The sequence below is a fragment of the Acromyrmex echinatior genome, chromosome 8, assembly GCF_024713525.1.
Source record: "Acromyrmex echinatior isolate Ae372 chromosome 8, ASM2471352v2, whole genome shotgun sequence".
Taxonomy (NCBI): Eukaryota; Metazoa; Arthropoda; class Insecta; order Hymenoptera; family Formicidae; genus Acromyrmex; species Acromyrmex echinatior.
Window position 1 is genome coordinate 13,233,041 of NC_141859.1, and position 23,044 is coordinate 13,256,084.

Consider the following 23,044-nt stretch of genomic DNA (forward strand, 5'->3'; position numbering starts at 1 on the left):
ATGATCTTAATAATATTGAATATTAAAATCTATAAATAATTAATTCTTATTGTGAAAAATATTACCTCAACCGGAAATCGAACCCGGATCTCTTGTATTCCGTGCGAGTGTCCTAAGCCTTTAGACTACCGAGGCCTTAGTAATATTCTTTGTAATAATTGGCATATGAAGGAACAACGTCTCTTTAGAGGACGTAAATAAACAATATAATTTATATTTACTTGAAGAAATATCGTCACGTAACATTTATATGTAAATATTAAATATTGGGTGTACAAATAAGTTTCCGCCGTTTTTTATAAAAAATTAAACATTTATTGTGAAAGAACGATACATGATGTTTTATTGATGTAAGTCAAAATGTAAATGCAAGTTCTTTTTGCGTTTGGCACGAATCTTCATTCAATAATGCTTCCAATTCCGCGTCTTCGTACACTTTCGCTACGTTCTTTGTCTTCGACGTCAAATTCACCGTTCTTAAATTTTTGAAACCATTCACAACTTCTCTCACTTAAGGCAGCCTCACCATATGCTTCTACAAGCAATCGATGAGTCTCAGCTGCAGATTTCTTCAAATTAAAGAAGTAAATCAAAAGTTCCCGCAAATGATGCTTATTCGGCTCAAAATTCGGTATTTTCGCACAAAAAAAAATATATGATGTTGATGAAAAAAATCGCTAGTATTTCAAGGTCATGTTGTTGACAGATATCCAACCTTACGATATAATGTTTTACATCAGACAATTTTAACCATAGCTTGCTAGTGGCGCAGTCTTTTCTCAAACGACGGAAACTTATTTGTACACCTAATATATTTTGTTGGCTCCTAACCTATCTATTTTACTTTAAATTTTTTCTTATTGAGCCATATTATCCATAATTTATGTTTATTTCATAATTTGATATAAAACTATTTTGCATTACAATCTATGCAGGTATATTTCCCAGTGTTTTAAAATAAAAAAAGAATCTAAAAATATTACAAATTAATAGAAATCAAAGTCTTAAACAGTCTAGCTGGATCTTAATAATTGTATGATCTTAATGCTTGTATGATTCTTATGTAAATTTATATACTATGTAATATCTGAAACGCACACCGAAATGATTTTTTTCGGTCTTGAAACACTAACTCTCTTAGATTACCGTAGTAATATCACAAGTTAAATTGATTAGCAATTTAACAAATTTTTGATGCTTATTCTCATCTTCAAAACGATTTTAATAATGTTGAATATTAAAATCTATAAATAATTAATTCTTATTGTGAAAAATATTACCTCAACCGGAAATCGAACCTTGATCTCTTGTATTCCGTGCGAGTGTCCTAAGCCTTTAAACTACCGAGGCCTTAGTAATATTCTTTGTAATAATTGGCATATGAAGGAACAATCTTTAGACGACGTAAATAAACAATATAATTTATAGGACTGTATACATGATAACACAAACTATAGAAATCAAAGCCTTAAACGATCTAGGTACTCCCGAGGTAATATTTTTCGCAATAAGAATTAATTATTTACAGATTTTAGTATTTTATTCAACATTATTAAGATTGTTTCGAAGATGCGAAAAGCATCAAAAATTTGTTAAATTGCTAGTCAATTTAACTCGTGATATTATTGCGGTAATTTAGTAGAGTTAGCGTTTCAAGACCGAAAAATCATTTTGGTGCGCGTTTCTAGGCACTATACATATGTAGTATATAAATTCACATAAGAATCATACAAGCATTAAGATTCAGCTAGACCGTGTAAGGTTTTGATTTCTATAGTTTGGATCATCCTATAATATATATTATATTGTCTAAAAACATTAATTTAAAAACCAAAGTTACAACCTATCAAAATTTCAAAATGTTCTTCCAGATCTATGTGTGTTTCAGAATTTTTTGGAAGGTGTGTATTCTAAATAAATGTAGAATTCAAGATAAATAAAAATTTAAATACTGGTTTTCTCATTTTGAAAATAAAATTTCTTATAGATTAGTCTTAAATTGGCTGCATTTTAAAAAACTTAAACTATTAAAATCGAATTAAACCATTTAACAAATTGTTATGGTTATTCTATATTAAATTGTAGTTAGCAATCGCTTTCGTTAACATTTGCTTGGCGGATGTTTCGTATATTTCGGAGTATTCGACAACCACATCACCACCAAAGCCGTATAGTTTCCAATATGAAGCAGGACGATATCCAGGATATATCGATCGTGTTCATCAGGAAACCGGTGACGAACATGGAATTATTCATGGTAATGTAATAAAAATTACAACTGTTATTCGTCTTTGGAACGTAAAAGATATGAATATATTATATATCGCTCTAAACTTTGCTACTTTGCTTAAAAAATCTGATAGAATTAAATAGAAAGAGACTCTATCTGATTGAATCATGGATAGATATGATAGAATATTATTAATTTTGATAAAACACACGACTAAAATAATTTATTAAAACCGACATTTAAGTAAAAACGATACAAAAATAAAGAAAATATGTCTCATATTTTAAACGAGTTATCTGAAATTTACGATTCAAAAACATGATAGCATATTATTAATTTTAATACAATATGACAGATAGAAATAGATTCAAAACAGTATCTAAGCTATATGACGAAAACGATAGACAAATACAGAAAATTTATTTAATATAGCAGATAAGTAATCTGAAATTTACGATTAAAAATGATATTTAAACTATATAATAAAAACGATATAAGAAACTATATAATTTAATCCAGAATGTCCCTATATATTAGAATAAGATAGATTTTATTGAAAAATTATCGTATTCTATAGTTGGCAATATAATGTGACATTTAGGTCATTAAATAATTAATTACTCAATGACTTAAATGAATAATTAATTATTGTTGCAGCCGCGGTTTTGGCATCGTAAGGTTCTCAATAATATTAGACACTTCTTCGTATTTTATACGAACACGCTATTTTATTACAAAAACATTAAGAGCATACGGTTCGAATCATCCGTAGTAACAACGGCAGTAAAAACGGCAAAAATAAAAAGTTCTATTGGCGGGAACGGACAGCACTAGCTCAGCTTGCGATCCGATCTCATCTTCTGTCATCCACATGCGGCCATTCCGGCACCTTCCTCTAACTCGTTGCTCGGCCGGTAACACGCGTCTCGCCCTCTATGTCAACGGTATTGAGAGCGCGCATTCAACATCTCTCCCACCTTGAGTTGTGACTTCTTGGTAGGAGCAAATCAACCTATCTAAAAAAATGAAAACAAAAATAAAATGACAAACATTTCTAGTATCTGAACTGGTCCGGTTTCTTGATGATACAATTCCTTCGGATCTTTAAGCTCGTTTCTTCCGTTTCGATTTCGGTTCCTCTCTAGGGACAGTTACGGACTCCACGAGGATGTTAGCTGCATTTCCCTTAGTAGTCTCTGACTATAGTGGTAGACCCGATAAAGTTGTCAGCTTCAGGACTGGAGTTCAACTTCCAAGGGAATTAGTCTTTGGATGGGTCGAACCAGTTCACCTTTACTCGTTTTCAGTTTTACCACCCGCACGTAACCATCTTTTCTGGGATAGACTTCTCTAATGACGGTGAGCGGCCAGTCTAAATTGTCGCTTTTATAAATTGTTTTCAATAAGCACGACGTCTCCGACAGCCACAGATACGGAACTATTGCTGGGTTTAGTTCGTCTAGATAACTGACCCAAGTACTGCATATGGAAACGTTTTCTGAACTCTTCTTTCAATCTTTGAAATGGCGTATCCTCTTTGCAAAGTGGGACTTGTAAACTTAATCCAAGTCTGGAACGCCATTTTCTTGAATGTCGCTGATGAACATCGCTGGAGTCAGTGCTGTGATTTCAGTATTTTCCTCTGTCAAGTAAGTAAGTGGTCTTGAATTCATAGTAGCTTCGCAATCGCATAGAACAGTGTTCATTTCTTCATAGCTCAACGAAGTTCTCTTTAATGTCCTCTTCAGTAGATCTTTAAGGAGGCGGATAAGTCGCTCCCACCATCCTCTTCACCAGGCAGCTGAAGGTGGATTAAAATGCCATGTTATCTCATTGAGGACACAATATTGGGAAATTTTCCGCCAATTAATCTTCTGTAGTAAGTTCTTGGCCCCTACAAAATTTTTCCCATTATCGCTATATACTATAGGTCGCTATATAGTAGGTCTTTCTCGACGTGCAATGAATCTTCTGAAGGCCTCCAGGAATTCCTCTGTTGATAGAGATGTAACCAACTCCAAGTGGACTGCACGGTAGACTGCACAAGTAGACAAACAGATGTAAGCCTTTTGTCCACCGCAAAAGAAGTGGTCCAGCGTAATCGATACCTATCACTTCAAACGCTGCGGCTTCTCTCACTCTTCAGGTAACAATCCAGGTAGTGCTTTCATTGTTTTCGATGCATACCGACAAATGATGCATTTTCTTATCACTGAGCGTATCGTACGACGGCATTGCAAGACCCAAGACTTCTCGTGTAAGCTATTCATGACAATGTCAATACCAGCATGATTAAATTTCAGATGAATATGAAAGATAATTTTCAACGTCAATAAATGAACTGAGTCCAACATCATGGGACATCTGAAAGAAAAAATGTCTTGACAATTGGAGATCATTGTTTTTGTGTGTATTAATCTATTCTCCTCAAAAACATTTAAGCTTCGTAATCGTGAATCGTTGTTTCCCAGGAATGATTCTTTCTGTGTCAATCTACAAAGAAGCAATTCTGCCTTAATAATTTTTTTTGGCATTTAACTTTTAAGTTTTGTTTACTTGGATTCTTCGACAGTTATTCACAAATCCACGCGATGGTACACAGAATTTTGGAATCGAAAGTCTTTGTAAATACCAGGGGACTGTCTCTTCATCCACTTGTTCTACGGAGGTTAGCATAGCGATTTCTTCAACAGTAGTTTCGGGGAATATTCTCTCTTTGCATCGTCCGGAAGTCTTGCGTAACTCTAAATTAACTATGTTTTCGTCAATTTTTCCTTCCTCTTTGGGAGGTAGTTTCAACCAGGAGGTAGTTTCTGGTCCCTCCCACCATTTTAGTTCAAGGAATTTCTCAGTATCACAATCTCGTGAGGATAAATCCGCTGGGTTCATCACTCCAGGAACATATCTCCACGATTCAACATCCGTAAGGCTTATTTCTAGAACACGATTCCATGCAAAGACTGCCCATTGTCTTGTTTGTCGAATCCATGTTAGAATGGTCATCGAGTCGCTCCAGAAATAGGTCTTGATATCTTGATAATCTATAGTCTTTACGAAGGATCGCATCATCCTTCGTGGAGGCTGCTAGTAATTCAAGGAGAGATATGGTCTTTTTCTCTTTGGGTGCTACTCTAGATTTGGCTTCTACGAAGTGTATCTCTATGCTTGATTCAACTCGTACGAAGATTGCCGCCGCGTATGCGTCTTTACTGGCGTCGACAAAAACGTGAAAGAACAGTGAGTCGGGATCTCTTTCCTCTCCAAAAATCCATCGTGGAAACTTCAATATATGTAGGAGACCTAATTGCTGAACCCATTTAAGAAATTCGTGCTTAATGTCGTCGTCTATTTCTGTGTCCCAATCCACGTTTTTATTCCACAGATCTTGCAATAGTAATTTTGGTTTTAACTGTACGGGACAGATGAATTCGAGAGGATCGTAAACTTTCTGTACTTGTGACAAGATGACTATCTTTATTATTTTCTCCGTGATCGTCGGTGCAGGAAATTCCGAAAATTAAAATATTCCTTTTGGTGTCCCATATAAGTCCAAGCACTGTTGACTGACTCTCCTTGCCAGTGTATTTCCAATCTTTTAAGTCAAATTTGATTTAGATCAAAAGGGAACAGGCTTCTCTCCTGAAAACTTCAAAATCAGAATAAGAATCGACACTAGTAACACAATCATCGACATAAAACCATTTTGCATTTCATTTTGGTTTCTCATAAACTGCTTTCTTATATGGCAAAATGGTAGAGTTTAAGGCTCTGTTAATATGCAATTCAATCGCCTCCCCTAAAAAGAATGGGCTGCTTGTCAATCCGAAGACAACTCGACAATGTTCATAAATATCTATTTCTCCGTCAACGTTCCACCACAAGAATCTCAAAACATCTCTATCCGACGGAGAGACGCCGATTTGTAAGAAGGCTTTTGCGATATCAGCTGTTACCTTTATCTTCCTCTCTCGAAATCGATGCAATGCTGGAATAAGTAGTGGCAAAGTGGAATAAGTTCTATAAGATTGGATCCAGTCTCCAAACATTGGTTAAGCGAAGGCGATTCCTTGACTTTTGCTGACGCATCGAAAACAAGATGTATCTTCGTAGTTCCTTCTTTCTTAACTACAGACCTGTGTCGAAGATAGTAGTTCTCTTGATCGACTTCAAGTACAGATACCTTTTCAATAATCGCTTCTTCGAGCCAATTATCAAAGACAGCCTGATAGTCGTCAAATAAATCTTCTTGTCGTAATCTCTTTTAGTTTTTTCTCAGCTACGTCTCGATTATCTCGTAAAGGTGGATGATTCTCTTTCCACAGCAGAAGAACTTCATATTGATCTTCGTTGTCGATTTTCGTTATCTCTTGAAATGAAGTCTTTATTTCAGCTTGAGTGCCTCTTTAGTAACACTCTCAATAGGATCCGTGATGCCCAAGACGTCGAGTCTCCGTAAGTCTGATATGTTGGCTTCTTGAGTGAACATTGACATAATCGTCAGCGTAGTATCGATGCCGCTGTCATTGTCTATATTCCTATCTAAGATTGTCCATCCAAGCTTAGTTTCTAGAACTGTTATTTCTTGATTTATCTGAACTTTTCCTGTGAATATCTTGCCAGCAACATCAGCTCCAATCAACAGTGAAATGGATTCTTGACGTTCACTGGTGTCGCTCAAACGTATGTCCTTTTTCTCAAATATATTCATCCATGTATCATCGATCTTACAAGGAGCGTCCTTGCAGATAATGTTTTGTTGCAAAGCTACGAAGTCACATTTATATGTTCCATCTAAGTTGCCGATATAAATCCGACAAGTTTTGTGTCTCTGAGATTTGGTTTTAGTTCCTCCAAACAACAAGTGTCGTCTGTTCGCTCTCAGTCTCGTATCCAAAAATCTCTCTGGCTACCTTTTCCAAAACATAAGATCTATGCGAGCCATTATCTAAGACGGCGCGAACATTCACCAAGCCTTTTGGATCTCGCATCTTGACTTTTAGTGTAGGCAGGAACATTTTTGTATTCGAAGAGACATTAGCGAGACAACTGTTTTCCTCGTGAAAAACTGGTTCTTTCGGTTTCTTCTCATCCGCTTGCTTTGTCTCGTCCTTGCTCGATAGGTTCTTACACATCAGCAGGCAATGTCCTTTGCTGCACCAAGGGCATTTTATTTTGTTGCTGCATCTTTTATAGCTGTGTCCTACTTTCAGACAATTAAAACAGTCCTGCTTGTCTCTTGGATTCTTTTCTCTAAGTCCATACTTCTGGCCGTTTCACAACTCAAGCTGCCATGATTAGCTCAAAAAATATACACTGCTGCGGCTTTGCTTCTTTCGCCGATAGTAAGCTAGATGCTGTCGCTATCTCTAGATCTCGTTCACTCTTTAATTTCTTTTTATTTTTATCCTTTGTCATTTGGAAATCGTTGCTCTCGAAGCATGTTTTTGCCATTTGAATACGTACCTCTCGACCTCTCTTCCTAGAAAAGTCATTAGACTAGTAAGACGATCTTTTTCAGTAACATTTACAACAGACGCGTCAGAATGAGGAATTAATTGGGCCCTTGTTCGTTGCCATGTACGTAAGGTTTCTTCAGGCAGTGAGGATTCTACTAAAGGAAGTAACATTGCTGCGCACATTTCTGTTGTCACGCCTAAAGTTTCAAGTGCTATGCGTCTCTAATTTATCATAAGTGATTGTGAGAGACATGTTTTTATTCTTACTTAAGACTAACTTTAAAAGTTCGCGCACATAATATTCAATCAATAAGTCTTTTTTGCCAAATCGAGACTCGAGACTGTGTATGGTTTTCTCATAATTACCGGCGGTTAGTGAAAAACTATTCAATACTTCAAACGCGCGCGAGTCTTTTACCATAGACTAAATATGGGAATTTATCTTCCTTCGATAACGTCGTGTCTTCATGAATTTTCTTCTCCAAAAGTACTCCAAAACGGAAGCCAATCTTTGATATCACCGCCAAACTTTCTTAATTCAATTTTTGGCAATTTTAATGCGCGTATACTTTCCTGTGTTGTCGTGGTAGTCTGTTGTCAGCGTTTCGAATTCATTTTTCCACTCTAATAGACAGATTAGCCCGACCTTTGTTTTGATTTCGTGGATACTCATCTGCGTGCTGTGTCTCTCTTCCAATAGCTTCTTCAGGTTCTCCAGCTTCGATCATCAAGGTCTGCAGCTTCTAATTTAGCTCATTAAGCTCACTCGTTTTGTCTCGTAGCAACGCGAAACTGACTTACAACGAAGTTATGTCCGGCGATTGCTTCGACTGCTCAGTCCGAAAGGAAGTGTACACTCTCGTAAGATACACTACTAAAGCGTACCTAGGCGTATCGTGTTATTCTTAGCGTTAACTTTACTTGTTCCATGTCTACAGATTACTTTCTTACGATCTCTGCTTGCTATAAAATGATTACAACGAAATTACTCAGTCCTGTCACTGTCGCCAGAATGTTGCAGCCGCGGTTTCGGGATCGTAAAGTTCTCAATAATAGACACTTCTTCGTATTTTATACGAACACGCTACTTTATTACAAAAGCATTAAGAGCATATTCGGATCATTCGTAGTAACAATGGCAGTAAAAAAGGAAAAAGTAAAAAGTTCTATTAGCGGAAACGGACAGCACTCGCTCAGCGATCCGATCTCATCTTCTGTCATCCACACGCGGCCATTCCGACACTTTCCTCTAATTCGCTGCTCGGCCGGTAACACGCGTCTCGCCTTCTATGTCAACGGTGAGAGCGCACTTCCAACAATTATATAACAACGGTGGAATAATTTTTTTATAACATCTACCTATTTAAACATATAGGAATATTTTTGGATTAAATTGTATAGATTCGCATAAATCATTCTGTTCACTTATTTTATATTAAATCAAATAATGTGACAAAAAAGCTTGTGTATACAGTTACTTATTCTATCGTTTAAATACGATAAGATATAAAACGATATATTAGCTGTACAGCTTTATTATGTATGCTGAAATCTGCAAAATAATTGTTCAATGATCTAAAGAATGTCATATTATATTGCCAACGATAGGATACAATAATTTTTTTATAACATCTGTCTATTTAAACATATAGGAACATATATTTTTGGATTAAATTGTTTAAGTTCATATAAACATCTTTTCGTTTATTTCTTATTAAATTAGATAATGCAGTGATCTAAGTGATATTAGGGGCTCCGCATCCAAAAATTATCGTATTCTATCGTTAGCAATATGTGTCATATAGGTCATTGCATTGTCTGAAATAATAAGAAATAAACAAAAGAATATTTATATGAACCTATTAATATCTTATATGAACGTATATAAATTATCATATTCAATCGTGAAAATAAAAATTATCTTACTCAATATAATCATCGTTGGCAATATAAGGGGTTCCGCACAATAAAAAGAACAGGGAACAGAAAATAAGAATTTCAACCTGTTAGAAATCATGTATTGTGGAATACATTTTCCGATAGGATGTTGAAATTCTTATTCTCTGTTCCCTATTCCTTTTATTGTGCGGAACCCCTTATATTGCCAACGATGATTATATTGAGTACGATAATTTTTATTTTCACGATTGAATATGATAATTTATATACGTTCATATAAGATATTGTCAACGATGAGTACGATAATTTTTTTATAATGTCTATCTTATTCAAACATATAGGAAACGCGCGCGTTTTCAGATTAAATTATATATAGGTTCATATAAATATTCTTTCGTTTATTTCTTATCTCCGATAAGTATTCTATCGTTTATTTAATATAAGATATAAAACGATAGAAATTTATAACTTTTCCATCTGTCCGATTTTAATGTCCGATAGATATGAAAAATTCTGATAAAAATTATATTAGATTCCTATCAGATTTCTATAAATTTCTACCGTTTTTTATCAAATTTTTTGCAGGATATTCAATATTAAAATTTAAATAAATTACAAACAATTCTTTAATGCTTGTATAATTTTCAAACAAATTAATAAATTAATAAATAATACTCAGATCAACAATTAAATGAACTATAATTAGATGTATAACAAAGCTAAATTTATTATTCTTGCAATCAAGATCTTATGTCATGTAAATAAGATTCGACTCTATATATAGGATTGGAAGAATCCAATTAAGGACAACCATTTTATGTAACTTGACATCAATCTACATCTGTAATTTTATGGGAACTTTCTTTTACTCACACTGATTGCCCTTTCTCGCTATTAATCGATGAATTGGTTGGATTATGACTCATTATTACTATATCTTATTATTCGATAAATTGACTAAATATATTATAATATGGTTTGTACTGACTATTGAAAATCGAAGTTGAGATGATCCTTTAAATATTAATTTAATTTTTGTTAGGTTGGAATAATTATATTTCTGCGACAGATTTCTGCGATGAGGACTAAGTATAGGTGGAAAATTATGTTGTGAAATAATAAATTTTGCTTTGTCACACATCTAAATATAGTTCGTTTAATTATTAACCTGAGTACTATTATTAATTACTATTTATTAATTTTTTGCTATTTAACATTAATTGGGATTTTGGTTATTTATTAATATATTCTACTTGCATACCAATGTACTCATTATATTTCATCGATTGCGAACTCGTCTGCATTGAGTTAAAACATAAAACAGAAATTAATCAAACAATTTTACACATGCACATCGTGTGTCAGTTCATATTGACTTTACTAGTATACTTGATAAAACAAAAAATAAAATTTGTCCAATTTAAATGTACTTGATACAAATTATAATAAGTATAAAATAAAACTCATTGAATCTCGGGTTTTAATTTTTCCTTCTTTTATAAAAAATAAACATCATATCTAAAGAATTAATTTTAATTTGACCACTTTAACGTTAAATAATGTGTAACAATAATATTTAATAATAATGTAATTTAAAAAAATAATAATGCTATTCTGCAGCCATGACATCTTAACGATCTACATATATATATTATATATATTTCAGGAAGATATTCGTACATCGATCCAAAACACAAAGTACGAACGGTGGAGTATACGGCCGATAAAAATGGATTTCATCCTGCCTTAATCAATTTTGAGGATGCTTTTATTCAACCTGTCGATTCAAAAGCCGTAAAATTGGCCAAGGAACAACATTTTCGTCTTTATCACAGGATTGCAGAAGCAAACGCTCATAACATCTCAGTCAATTTGCCGCGAGTAATTGTCTTATATATTTGTTGATATAGAACAAATGTAAAATTGAACAGTAAAATTGAAGATTCAATTCTAAAGTCGAGCTAATTTTAAAATAAAAAATTCTCAAACAACAGAAATTTAAATAAGTTAAATTTTCTGTTAAAAAGATAGTTAAAGAAAACGAAAAAGAGCTTTATTTGTTCGAAAAATACATCCGACAATATCTCGATAAAAAATGATATTTTGATCCCGTTAGATTCGTGAATAATTTGTTTTTTCATTGCTTTGCTTAATATTGTTCTGCAGGATTCAGCGAGCGTGGCAAAAGCGAAGGACAGACACAATGAATTGTACCACAGAATCGCGGAACAACACGCAGCGATAGCCGCACAAAGGGAAGCTGAACGACGGGCTTATGACGCAACTTCCGTCGCCAATGACGTAAATGATCATACGATATATTAATGTTTTATGCATGCTTAACAAATTACTGCATATTGCATATGCTTAAAAAGAAATTACATTTCGCCCGAGACGCGCGTTAATGCTTGTTAAATTCTTTTATCTCTTTCTCGTCATGATTTTTTTTAATCAAATTAATTAAATGATATAGAAAAAGTGTCTGCTCGATTACAAGTAAAATAATTGTTAATTATAATATAATCAATCCAATTAATAAGATATGTTTAATTACAGGAGTAATATAATATAAGACAAGCTGTGTTCAAATATAAATTAAATAAATTAATATCTATAATAATTGTACAAGAGAAGCTAAATAAAGTTAATTAAATCTGTACAAAACAAAACTTACAAAAATTCATAATAATAGAGAGAAATTTAATGATAATCATGAAATTTAACGGAAATAATAAATAAAAAATTTTCATTTTTTAATTCATAATCAATAAAATTTACATACATTATTTTTTAACGTTTACATTTTTATGTTTTCGAAAATACAACATTATTATATAGATATGTTTCCAGATAATTATATTTTATTATAACGAATGGAAATAAACATTTATAAATAGTATTTAAGTACTTAAAACGTTTATAATAATATAAATGAAGATGTGTGTGTGTGTGTGTGTGTGTGTGTGTGTGTATATATATATATATAAATTTTACAACAGTATAAATTTCTTGTGTAATACTCTATTGTGTAGTATGTTCTGTTATTTCATAAAACTCAACAAAGAAAAATAATGATTGTTATACGTTGTTTTTTTTTGATATTTGTTTTTTTGCGTGTAATGATTCGTTTACATGATTGTACATACAAATATGTGCGAATGGCTGATACGGTCAACTTTGAAACTATTATTGTTCCGCAAATTAGTTATTGTTTGCGGAAGTGCCGGAAACGCTATTGCGCAAATAAAAAACATTTTGATGAAAGATATGTTGTCGATGAAAAATATAATCGTACTGTGATCATATAAAAGGAATGTCAGCGTGTATGGTATTAGTTCGGACAAATATTTCAGTGAAAGATGAAGTTTTTCGGCAAATTACTCTATTTTTTTCTCATAGGCATCATGGTAAGAATTATAATTTCAAAAGCATATAGACAAGCAAAATACGACTCTACATTCTTTTTATTAGGTGTTGGAATTAATTCGTAGCGTTTTTAATGAAAGAATGTTATTTATTTCACATGAGCATTAAAAAATACATTAATGAAAGTACTTCCCATCACTTGTAAAACGCTACGAATTAATTCCAACACCTAATATATAAAAATAATTTTTATTATTCAGAATCATAATAAAATGTCAAGCAATATTAACTCCTTGTTAAATACGTCATTATTTATGTATCTGCGTGTTTACTTAAAAATGAAAAAATATATTATTAAATATACATATTACACACATGCACGCGCGCGTACGCACACGCACGCACCGCACGCACGCACACGCACGCACGCGCACGCACGCACACGCACGCACGCACGCACGCACGCACGCACGCACGCACGCACGCGCACGCACGCACGCACGCACGCACGCACGCACGCACGCGCACGCACGCACGCACACGCACGCACGCACGCACGCACGCACGCACACATGAGACACTCATACGAGACACACACACACACACGCACAAAACTCTTGCTACTTACGTATATACACTTTTCTAGGCGACAATGGGCATGAACATAAACAAATCTTTTTTTGGGATGAAGAAAGTAGCTTGTGGAAATCAGTCTCCCAATATCACTGGTTCCGGATAGATGACAATCTGTATAAAATGTATAAATAGTATAAGTATAATCACCGACGAGATACTATTAAAGACCATCAACCGTGCAAATTTTCGTCCTCATAGACCAAAAGGTCTACTGTAATGCTTTTATTACCTATTTCGACAAATATGGAAAGTGGGTAATTTTTTATTTCATGTAAAACATTTACAAATACGCGCGCGCGCGCGTGTGTATGTATATGTGTTTAAGCCTGATCGCAATTCCTTGAAGGGGAGATAAGCTTTTTCAAATATGGCAGATTTTGAGCGTTTTTACTGAAAACATCAAAAATTAAATGTTGTTGCAATCGATAATAATATCTCTATAATAGCAAAATGTTAACAATTTATGAGTAAATTGACAGTAAACTGGATCAGATTTTAACTACAGAACCATAGCCAGCAGATTGCTGATAAAAACCGAGAGTCTACTGATATAAACTGACAGATTGCGATCAGAAATCAAGCATAGCCTATTGACATAACCTAGCGGTAGATTGGCAGCAGAAACCGAGCAAGATCTCATTTTCATATACTGCTCTGCCATGAGTTGGACTTGCTTCTCGTAAGAAGAAACATCCAACAATCTTATAAGAATTGACGTAAGTAAATCGAATAGCCAAATCTTCTAGAGATCCCAAGTTCTTTTGGAGTGCTTTCTTTGAATATTTTATTGATTATTTTATAACTTTATCGTGTGTATTTTAAAATGTGAATCAGTAATATTTTAGCAATAAAACTGTATTGATTGTTTCCAGTTTTCACACCAGTACATATAATATATAATTATATAACTGTTTATATATATATTATATTGTATGATTATATATATATACCGTTTATATATATACTGATGTGAAAATCGTTTATATACAGGGTGTGTGGAAAATAATGATAAATCTTCCGCATAAGAGCAGAACTAAACTAACTAAACAAAAAAGAAAAGTCCTTTACCATTTTGCAATTTTCGCAATAGTCAAGATATTAATTGCTAAAAATTGTCGAAAATTGGTCTTCAATAATTTTTTACTCAAATACTATCAACTGTACAAAAAAAAACTGCAAAAGACAAAAATTGTTTATTTTCTTCTCATAGAACACTACGAATATTTTCAGAATTTTTTATCAACTTTTAGTACTGCATTTTCTTATTTTTATCAACATGAGAAAATACGGTATTAAAAAATTCTGAAAAATTTAAAAAAAATTTTTAGAGCTGTATGAGAAAAAAATAAACAATTTTTATCTCTTGCAATTTTTCTATAAAATTGATAGTATTTGAGTAAAAAAATTATTGAGAACCAATTTTCGGCAATTTTTAGAAATTAATATCTTGTTAACTATTGCGAAAATTGCAAAATGATAGAGGACTTTTCTTCTCAGTTTAGTTCATTCTGCCTCTATGCGAAAGATTTATCATTATTTTCCAAACACTCTGGAAACAATCAATACAGTGTTATTGCTAAAATATTATTTATTAGCTTCACATTTCAAAATACACATGAAAAAGTTATAAAATAGTCAAACAAATATTCGGAGATTCAAAAGCACACTCCAAAAAAGCTTGGAAATCTCTATAAAAGCCTATTTGATTTACATACACCAATTTTTGTATGATTCCTGGACGTTTTTTTCTTACGAGAAGCAAGTTCATTTGGCAAGTGGCGGAGTTATATATAAAAATGACAGATCTTGCTCGGTTTCTGCTACCAATCTGTCAGGTTATGTCAGCCTAGTGAGCAAGAAACATTTCAATAACATTGAAGGAACATTATAACATTGTTACAACGTTGCGAAAATGTTTCAAGAAGTTTCAGTGCTTACTGAGCAGGCTCTGTTTGGTATCTGCTCGCAATCTGCTGTCAAGTGCAGCAGAATCTGTTTGATTTCTGTCATCAATTTGCTGGCACAGTATATATCAGCAGGCTTTATCATATTTTTAACAACAGTTTGCTGATTGTCTGATAGCAATAAATTCTGTGTACAATTTGTTGTCTTTCTGTAAAAAAAATTGGTAGTAAGCTCTGTTCAAAATCTGTCTCCGCAGGCTTTGTTATCAGGATGATTAATATTCTTATTCCAAGATGGGTGGAAACTCCCATACCCTTCAAAAGAATGCAAAGGGGTCGCCATACTGGATCAAAGTAAATTCTTTCTGTAAAAAAAGTAGCGATAAGGTTGAATTTCTGTCTACTCCCTAATTTTGATATCAATTGTCGAAAAATATATATAATTCCCATATGTTTTAGATATAGTTACCTATTAATATATAGCATTTATTACTGCAGAAAGTTTTCAGAAATGTTTCAATCTTTCACATCTCATATGCAACAATTCTGAAAATATTTTGCAATATGTCATATGAAATGTTTTAACAAAAATGTTTTCTAAAATCTATAATACACAATAAATTGAAAAATATATTAAACAGAACGAAAAATTATCATGATGTTAAAACGACTCTAAAATATTTACTAAAGTCATGTTTTGAACAATCACGATTCAGTTTAACGTTATTTTGTTATTGTAACTTGTTTTACTTTAATTGAAAAATTTTTGTATATGAATGGCTTTTTGGAAAAAAATGTTTCATATATATATTTATCAGGGAATGGAAATAACTCGTTACTTGTAATGAAGTTACAGTTACAAGTTACTTTTTTATAGTAACTTTACTTTTATCGTTATTTTGCACACGATTGGACACGATACGACACAAGCTATTCACACTATAAAAAAATTTTCGTAAATTTACATATATGATAGATATAAAAATTACATGATTAGATGATTCCTGTAAAAATATTGCAATTTTATAAAAATTATGTAAATTTGCTTTTATTATGTAAATATATCTTATTTTATATGGAAAATTACGTAAACAGCAGAATATTTCAAATATTTTCTGTAATTATCAAAATTTTAATGATATTACGTAACATGATAATTATTTTTCATATATTATTGTTAAATGTATAATAATATATAGTGCGAAATGTATTGTCATATTATCGTTCTTATAACTGCACATACCCATTGTAATTGTATTTCCACAATATGCTTAGTTACAAATCAAGAAATTATTTTTATTTGCATATTGCAAATTTACAAACGCGTGGATGTTTACAACTATTATAGTGTGTCTCAAAATTACCCACTATAATAACGAAAGGTCATTTCCTCAAGTAACTGTAACGAATTATTTTTAAAAATCGATAGCTACGAACGATAACTTGTTACTTTTTCTACTTGATAACAAGTAGATAATTATAACTTGTTACTTTCAAAAAGTAACTTTCCATTCTCTGATAATTATATAAAATTATATAAAATTATATACAGAGCGTCCGATAATTCTTCTGACAGTTTGTGGACATGTAGAGTGAACTAAAGTGAACTGAGACGGAAAGTCCTCTACCATTTTAATTTTCGCAATAGTTAACGAGATATTAATCTCTAAAGATTACTAAATACGCGCATCCGCTCGATCTACTATTATCAAGTGTACGCTCATTGTTAGCTCGGCACGCGAACCACGGGGAATGGGGATGGGTCTGGCACGCCTTGCTAGAGGCTGAAATATTTCTGAAAACCTTCCGCAATAATCGGTACTGTATAGGGAATATCTTATATATTGCCACTAAATTACAATTTTTTTTTCTGTGCAGTTTTAATTCTGTTGATAATCAAATTGGACGATAACATGTGGCGAGTTCAAGTTAACAAAACGAGGCATGCTTATTGTTAAGCAAATAATGAACATGATTGATTTTTACCTGTGGATTTAATCAATCATATTTAATTGCTCGATGAGCAGGTCTAGCTGCTTTGCTGACCTGAACTTGTTTATTGAAATCATAATTTTAATGAAAAATCGAGTATTATCGAATTTTAAATGCATATACACGTTTACGAAATTAATAAATCATAAAATTAGTATTATATTATAAATTTCTTACTATTAATTACTTAAATATTAACAGGAACACGAACTCCCATAAGGATGTGGGCCTTTAATAGTATCTCGTCGATAGTGTGGCACACAGACGGCTGTCGGCGAATTGGAATTTCACTACTGATCTAGGCTCTACATTTCAAAATGTCCTTTTCGAGGAAAATTTTATTTGAAATATATAATACACACATAACTATATTATACAAATATATATTATGCATACTCTTTCTTGTACCGAGTAAAAATTTCCTCAAAGAACGTTTTGGAATATAATTATAGTATGTACAGAGAGAAATTTGAGAGTAGACAGCCTTTTCGTGTACCAATTAACTTTGGGGTATTAACTTAGGGTAATGTCTATGTTTTTATTCTCTTGCATGATATTATGTGGATTAGATAAGGAATAATTAAAGTTGATTATCCGTCCTTGTCCAATCCACTTAACGGTATGGAAGAAAACAAAAACAAAACGTGGACGTTATCTTATGAGATTCTTATTTCTCTCTCGGGAATGAATTATTAGTGAAACCACTTGATTATTCAATCGTAGTTTTTTTATGAATTATTCAGAAGAGTTACTATTAGATTATTGAGAAAATTTCAGATAATTATTGAAAAAATTAATTCAGTGTTACTACTAAAATAAATATTAGTATTTAGCATCATATTCCATCATATTCCAGAATATACACGACAAAATTATATGATAAAAAAAAAGGTTTCCTCCTGAAATCGGGATCTTATTTCACGATGATCTCCAGCTTCCATCCATCCGAAGCCGTACCTAGTGTTATTTGACCTCTGCGATCGTATGGGACTGCTTCTTCGATGACCCATAAATCCTGAATGTTTATACTTAGAAGTATAACTGTGACGTATCTGGTCAATAGATGCTCTACTGTAAATTCTTACAAAAAAATTTTTGTGAGGTCTTCCAAGAAAATTTTCACATATGAATTTTGGACAAAAACATACAAGATCATATAAGAATATATTACATATGATGTCCGTAAGTAAATCAAGAATCTTTTGTGAATCTTACACTCATGTTACATGAATATTATAAGCATATTACTTGACTCTTACAAGCATGTTACAGTTATATGAATCCTGCACGCAAGTTATATGAATTTTGCGCGCGTGTAATGTGAATCTTGCAAGAATATAACTGGAGTGTCATTATGAAAATATTATAAGAATACTATTTTGTGAGATTTATTGCTATCCCAGTAAATAAAATGAAATGAGATAAGTAAGGATCGTTGAATGGGATTTAAAAGAATTCATTTCGACTAAAAATTAATTCTTTTTAGACAAATTGAAAACACATCTTAAAAGAGTTGTATATGATCAATCAAGATTACTAAATAAACGTACATGATCATATAAAAATCTTATATAATTTGTACATGAATTCCACCAGTAATCTTTAATGATCTTAGGAATCTGAAATGAATCGTACATGACGATTTATGATTGAAAAGATCTTGCCTTAGTCTTATAAGGGACTTTAAAAAATAATTTCTTTACAGAATCATGAAGAATATGATATTAATTATATATAATTCTCTTAAGTGTTACATAAAAGATCATGTATCAGTCTTAAAAAACAATATATATTGGGTGAGTGCAAAAATTCGTTCCCGATTTATTATTCAAAGTTCAAACGGCTGCAATTTTGTTAAAAATAAACGAAATTTAAATTTAAGAAAAGAGTTTTATAGCTTGAAATCTCTACTTTCAAATCTTTACTTTTTGAAATCTCTACTTTCTGGTTATTATATTTTTTTAATTTATATGAATTTTGTAATTTGTATATATAGAAAACTACGAATTAAACAAAAAAAGAAATTTTTTCTTCACTTGTAGATCTGTCACATATCCAAAAAAATTTGCAAAAATTTTTGAATTTTTAATGTAAAAGTTTATAGTTTTCTCTATAAAATTGGTTTTAAAAAATGTTTCTACGATTTTTTGTTACTAAATTGTTGTAAATTAAATAAAAAGAATATTTTGACTTTGAGTCATCACAACTCCGTCAAAACCATTACAATTTAAAAAAATAAATTTTTAAATTCTTTCAACAGATACAATAAGATTTAGCTTTCATTTCATTTTTAATTAAAATAGCAGTTGTTTAAATTTTGAATAATAAATTAGACATAACTTTTTGCATTCAATAGTTACGAAATAATTTATCTTTCAAGTTGGTGCAGGAATCTGGTATAAATCGTACACAATGATTTATATGGCAAAAAGATTTTAATTGCTTCATATTCTAATAAGATACTCTTAAGAAATAATTTCTTTACATGATCGCTTAAAAGTAATAAGGGTCGATTGTTCCAGTAAATGAAACGGAATTATTGAATGAACCGAAACTGGATTAAATAGAAATGAAAAAAAACTAAGAAAAATTAAAAAATTTGTCAGAATACTGAAGGCGGCTGAATAAAAGATCGAAACGTATATATTATCTGTCTTAACCCTAGCTATACACTAGGATTCGGGGATTCCAGCGGAATTTTCGAAATCGAAATTTTTTCGCGTTTCTAAATTTTTCTTTTTCAAAATGGTTGGATATAACAGGGCAATAGGAATCATGCACGATAATTCTTATGCAAACCAATACAGTTAACAAAACAACTTTAATCCGTATTACAAATCAAATCAAGATTCCTTATAAATCAAAGAATTGGAAAGGATACGGGCAATAGGAATCAAGCACAGAAGAATTTTTCCATTTGAAACCTTGAATAATACTAGCTAAAACTAAAAGTGACTCACTGTGTCTGATACTGACTGGCCAAAATATCAAGAACCGGTCTTTGAAGGTTCATAAGGTTTTTCATAGTAATGTTTGCCATATAGTTTGTGATTTGTGATCAGGGTGAGCGTCCTTATTTTCGGAATAGTTAATTATAATCTTCAAGTTTTTTGATAAATTAGTTTTTCATATTCTCTATTCTGATATTTCCATTATTTCCTTATTTTCGTTCATTTTTCTTTTTTCTTTTTCTTTCACTTTTTTTGAGTTTAATTCTGGCATTTAAATTCTCGAGGTAGGGGAGCTCATCATGACAGAATAATTTTTATTTACAATTTATTTATGTTAGTTTGTGTTGTCTCTGAGAAGAGTTCAAAAGTAAGTCGAAACACATAAGCGCGTTTCAGTGAATAAAGAAATTTCACACTTCATGGATATATTATTTGCGACGTCTTCTGCATTTGACTCCTACTGCCCGTAGGGCAGCATCCTTTCCAGTTCTTTGAAAACAACTTTATTAATAATTAATCCGCTTACATGTTTCATCTCACTTTTGAGTCATTCTCAGAGACAATATGATGTTTGTAATTACAAAAATTTTTTTACAAACTAATTCATTTCAATGAGCCACTTCCACTTATTAATGGAAACTATAATATAAAAACGAACTCTAATAACAATCTAAAATTATTAAAAGGTAAATTTATTGGAAACAAAAACGATTTATTGTAAAATATAATAGAAGGTAGTTCACTAAAACAAAAATTCACTATATCACGAACACTTAAATTCTATCGGTTTAGTCAAAAACCAATCTTTAATCATTCAGCAAATCAATTATGTTGAAATTAATAAATAACTTTTAATACCTAAAACATTAATCGCAAAAAAAAGAAAAAAAGAAGGAAAAAACTCTGGTATTAATTATAATCCAGACTAACATCAAAATCAAAACTGAATCTTTAATAATTTAATGTAATGAAAAGTATCAAATTGTAAGAATTGTGAAACTATGAAAAAAAGTGACGATTTTGAACATAAAATGTCGAACATAAATGTCTTTTTTATGCAGAAATAATTATTTATACTAATTTTTTGACAAAGTTTTTGGTCATTTAGAATGGTTGACAATTATGTAACTAAAAAACTTTGGACGAAGTCGGTGGTCAAATAGTTTTTAAGTTGCACGCCAATTTCAAAAAAATGGTTTTAAGAAAAACACGTTTAAAGTTTTCGGTATCATTGTATATTTGCGCGACGCGTATTTGTTTCTTGAGCTATAACTACAAAAATATTTCGATCTAACACTTTACGAGTATATTTTTAAAGAATAATACTATCGATTAAAGCAAAAAAAAAAGAAACGAAAATTTTGATCCTCTAAATCAGGTTCCCTCCTTAATGAATTAATAAATTATGATTTCGCTATAGTAAATGGCATAAATTTTTTATGCTACTGTCGCAAATCAAGTTTGATTTAATCGAAAAGATTTTTTCATTGTATAAATCATCGTGTACGATTCATGCTAGATTCTTGTAACATGGAAAATAAATTATTCCATAACTATGTCTAGGATTATATATAATTAATATCACTTTTAATTAATATCACTATAATTAATATTACTTTTAATTAATATCATATTCTTAGATGAGCCTATAAAAGAATTATTTTTTAAAAGTCTCTTATAAGGCTAAAGCAAAATCTTTTCATTACGATATGAATCGTCATGTATGATTCATTCCAGATCTCTAAGGTCATTAAAGATTACTGGTAGGATTCATGTACAAATCATATAAGATTCTTATATGATCATGTATGTTCATTTAATAATCTTGATTGATCACATACAACTCTTTTCAACATAGAACTAGTACAAAAAACTTATCAGAATTTTCAACAGGGTATAAAATGGAAAAGAATTTTAAAATATTTAAAAAATTGTCAAAATACTGAAGATGACTAAATAAAAAAATCGAAACGTATATTATTACTGTTTTAACAAATTGATAAATTATTACGCTATAACTGGCGTAAGTTTTTTATGCTTCTTTCCCAAATTAAATTTGATTTAATCGAAAAGCCGTTTTCAATTTGTGTAAAAAGAATTAATTTTTAGCCAAAATGAATTCTTTAAATCCCATTCAATGATCATTGTTTGTCTGATTCCATTTTATTTACTGGGATACGAGCAATAAACCACAAAATTTCAATAGTATTCTTATAATATCTTCATAATGACAGTTATGTTCTTATAAGATTCACGTTACATGCACTCAAAATTCATATAATCTGCACGCAAAATTCATATAATTGTCATACGTGTAAGAGTCAAGTAACATGCTTATAAATAACATGAGCGTAAGATTCACGCAAGATTCTTGATTTATTTACAGATATTGTATGTGGTACATTCTTGTATGTTTCTGTCCGAAATTCATATATTATATGAAAATTTTCTTAGAAGGTCTCACAGAAATTTTTCTTGTAAAAATTTGCAGTAGTATATTCAATCTAATTTCTGTTCATTTAATAATTCCATTTCATTTACTGGTAATGATCGATACCTTTATTACTTTGAAGCGATCATGTAAAGAAATTATTTCTTAAGAGTATCTTA

At 31.5% G+C, this 23,044-nt stretch overlaps 1 protein-coding gene and 1 long non-coding RNA gene across 4 annotated transcripts in view; both read left to right on the plus strand.

The window, feature by feature from the left end:
* Positions 1 to 23,044, plus strand: part of LOC105146659 (cuticle protein 16.8) — a 93,681-nt gene that overhangs the window by 65,419 nt on the left and 5,218 nt on the right. The window contains exons 2-5 of one of the 2 annotated variants that reach the window (XM_087408745.1): positions 1,872 to 1,901; positions 2,086 to 2,257; positions 11,252 to 11,466; positions 11,752 to 11,886. In XM_087408745.1, coding sequence (XP_087264871.1) covers positions 1,872 to 1,901; positions 2,086 to 2,257; positions 11,252 to 11,466; positions 11,752 to 11,886 — 552 coding nt within the window. The remainder of the gene's footprint in view (positions 1 to 1,871; positions 1,902 to 2,085; positions 2,258 to 11,251; positions 11,467 to 11,751; positions 11,887 to 23,044) is intronic. The other variant, XM_087408746.1, reaches the window with a different exon arrangement.
* LOC147908808 (uncharacterized) lies at positions 13,716 to 21,793 on the plus strand. 2 transcript variants are annotated; one of them, XR_015545952.1, is made up of 2 exons: positions 13,716 to 13,837; positions 17,370 to 21,793. It is a non-coding gene; the product is annotated as an uncharacterized LOC147908808 (long non-coding RNA). The 2 variants fall into 2 exon arrangements; XR_015545953.1 differs by having other exon boundaries at positions 17,685 to 21,793.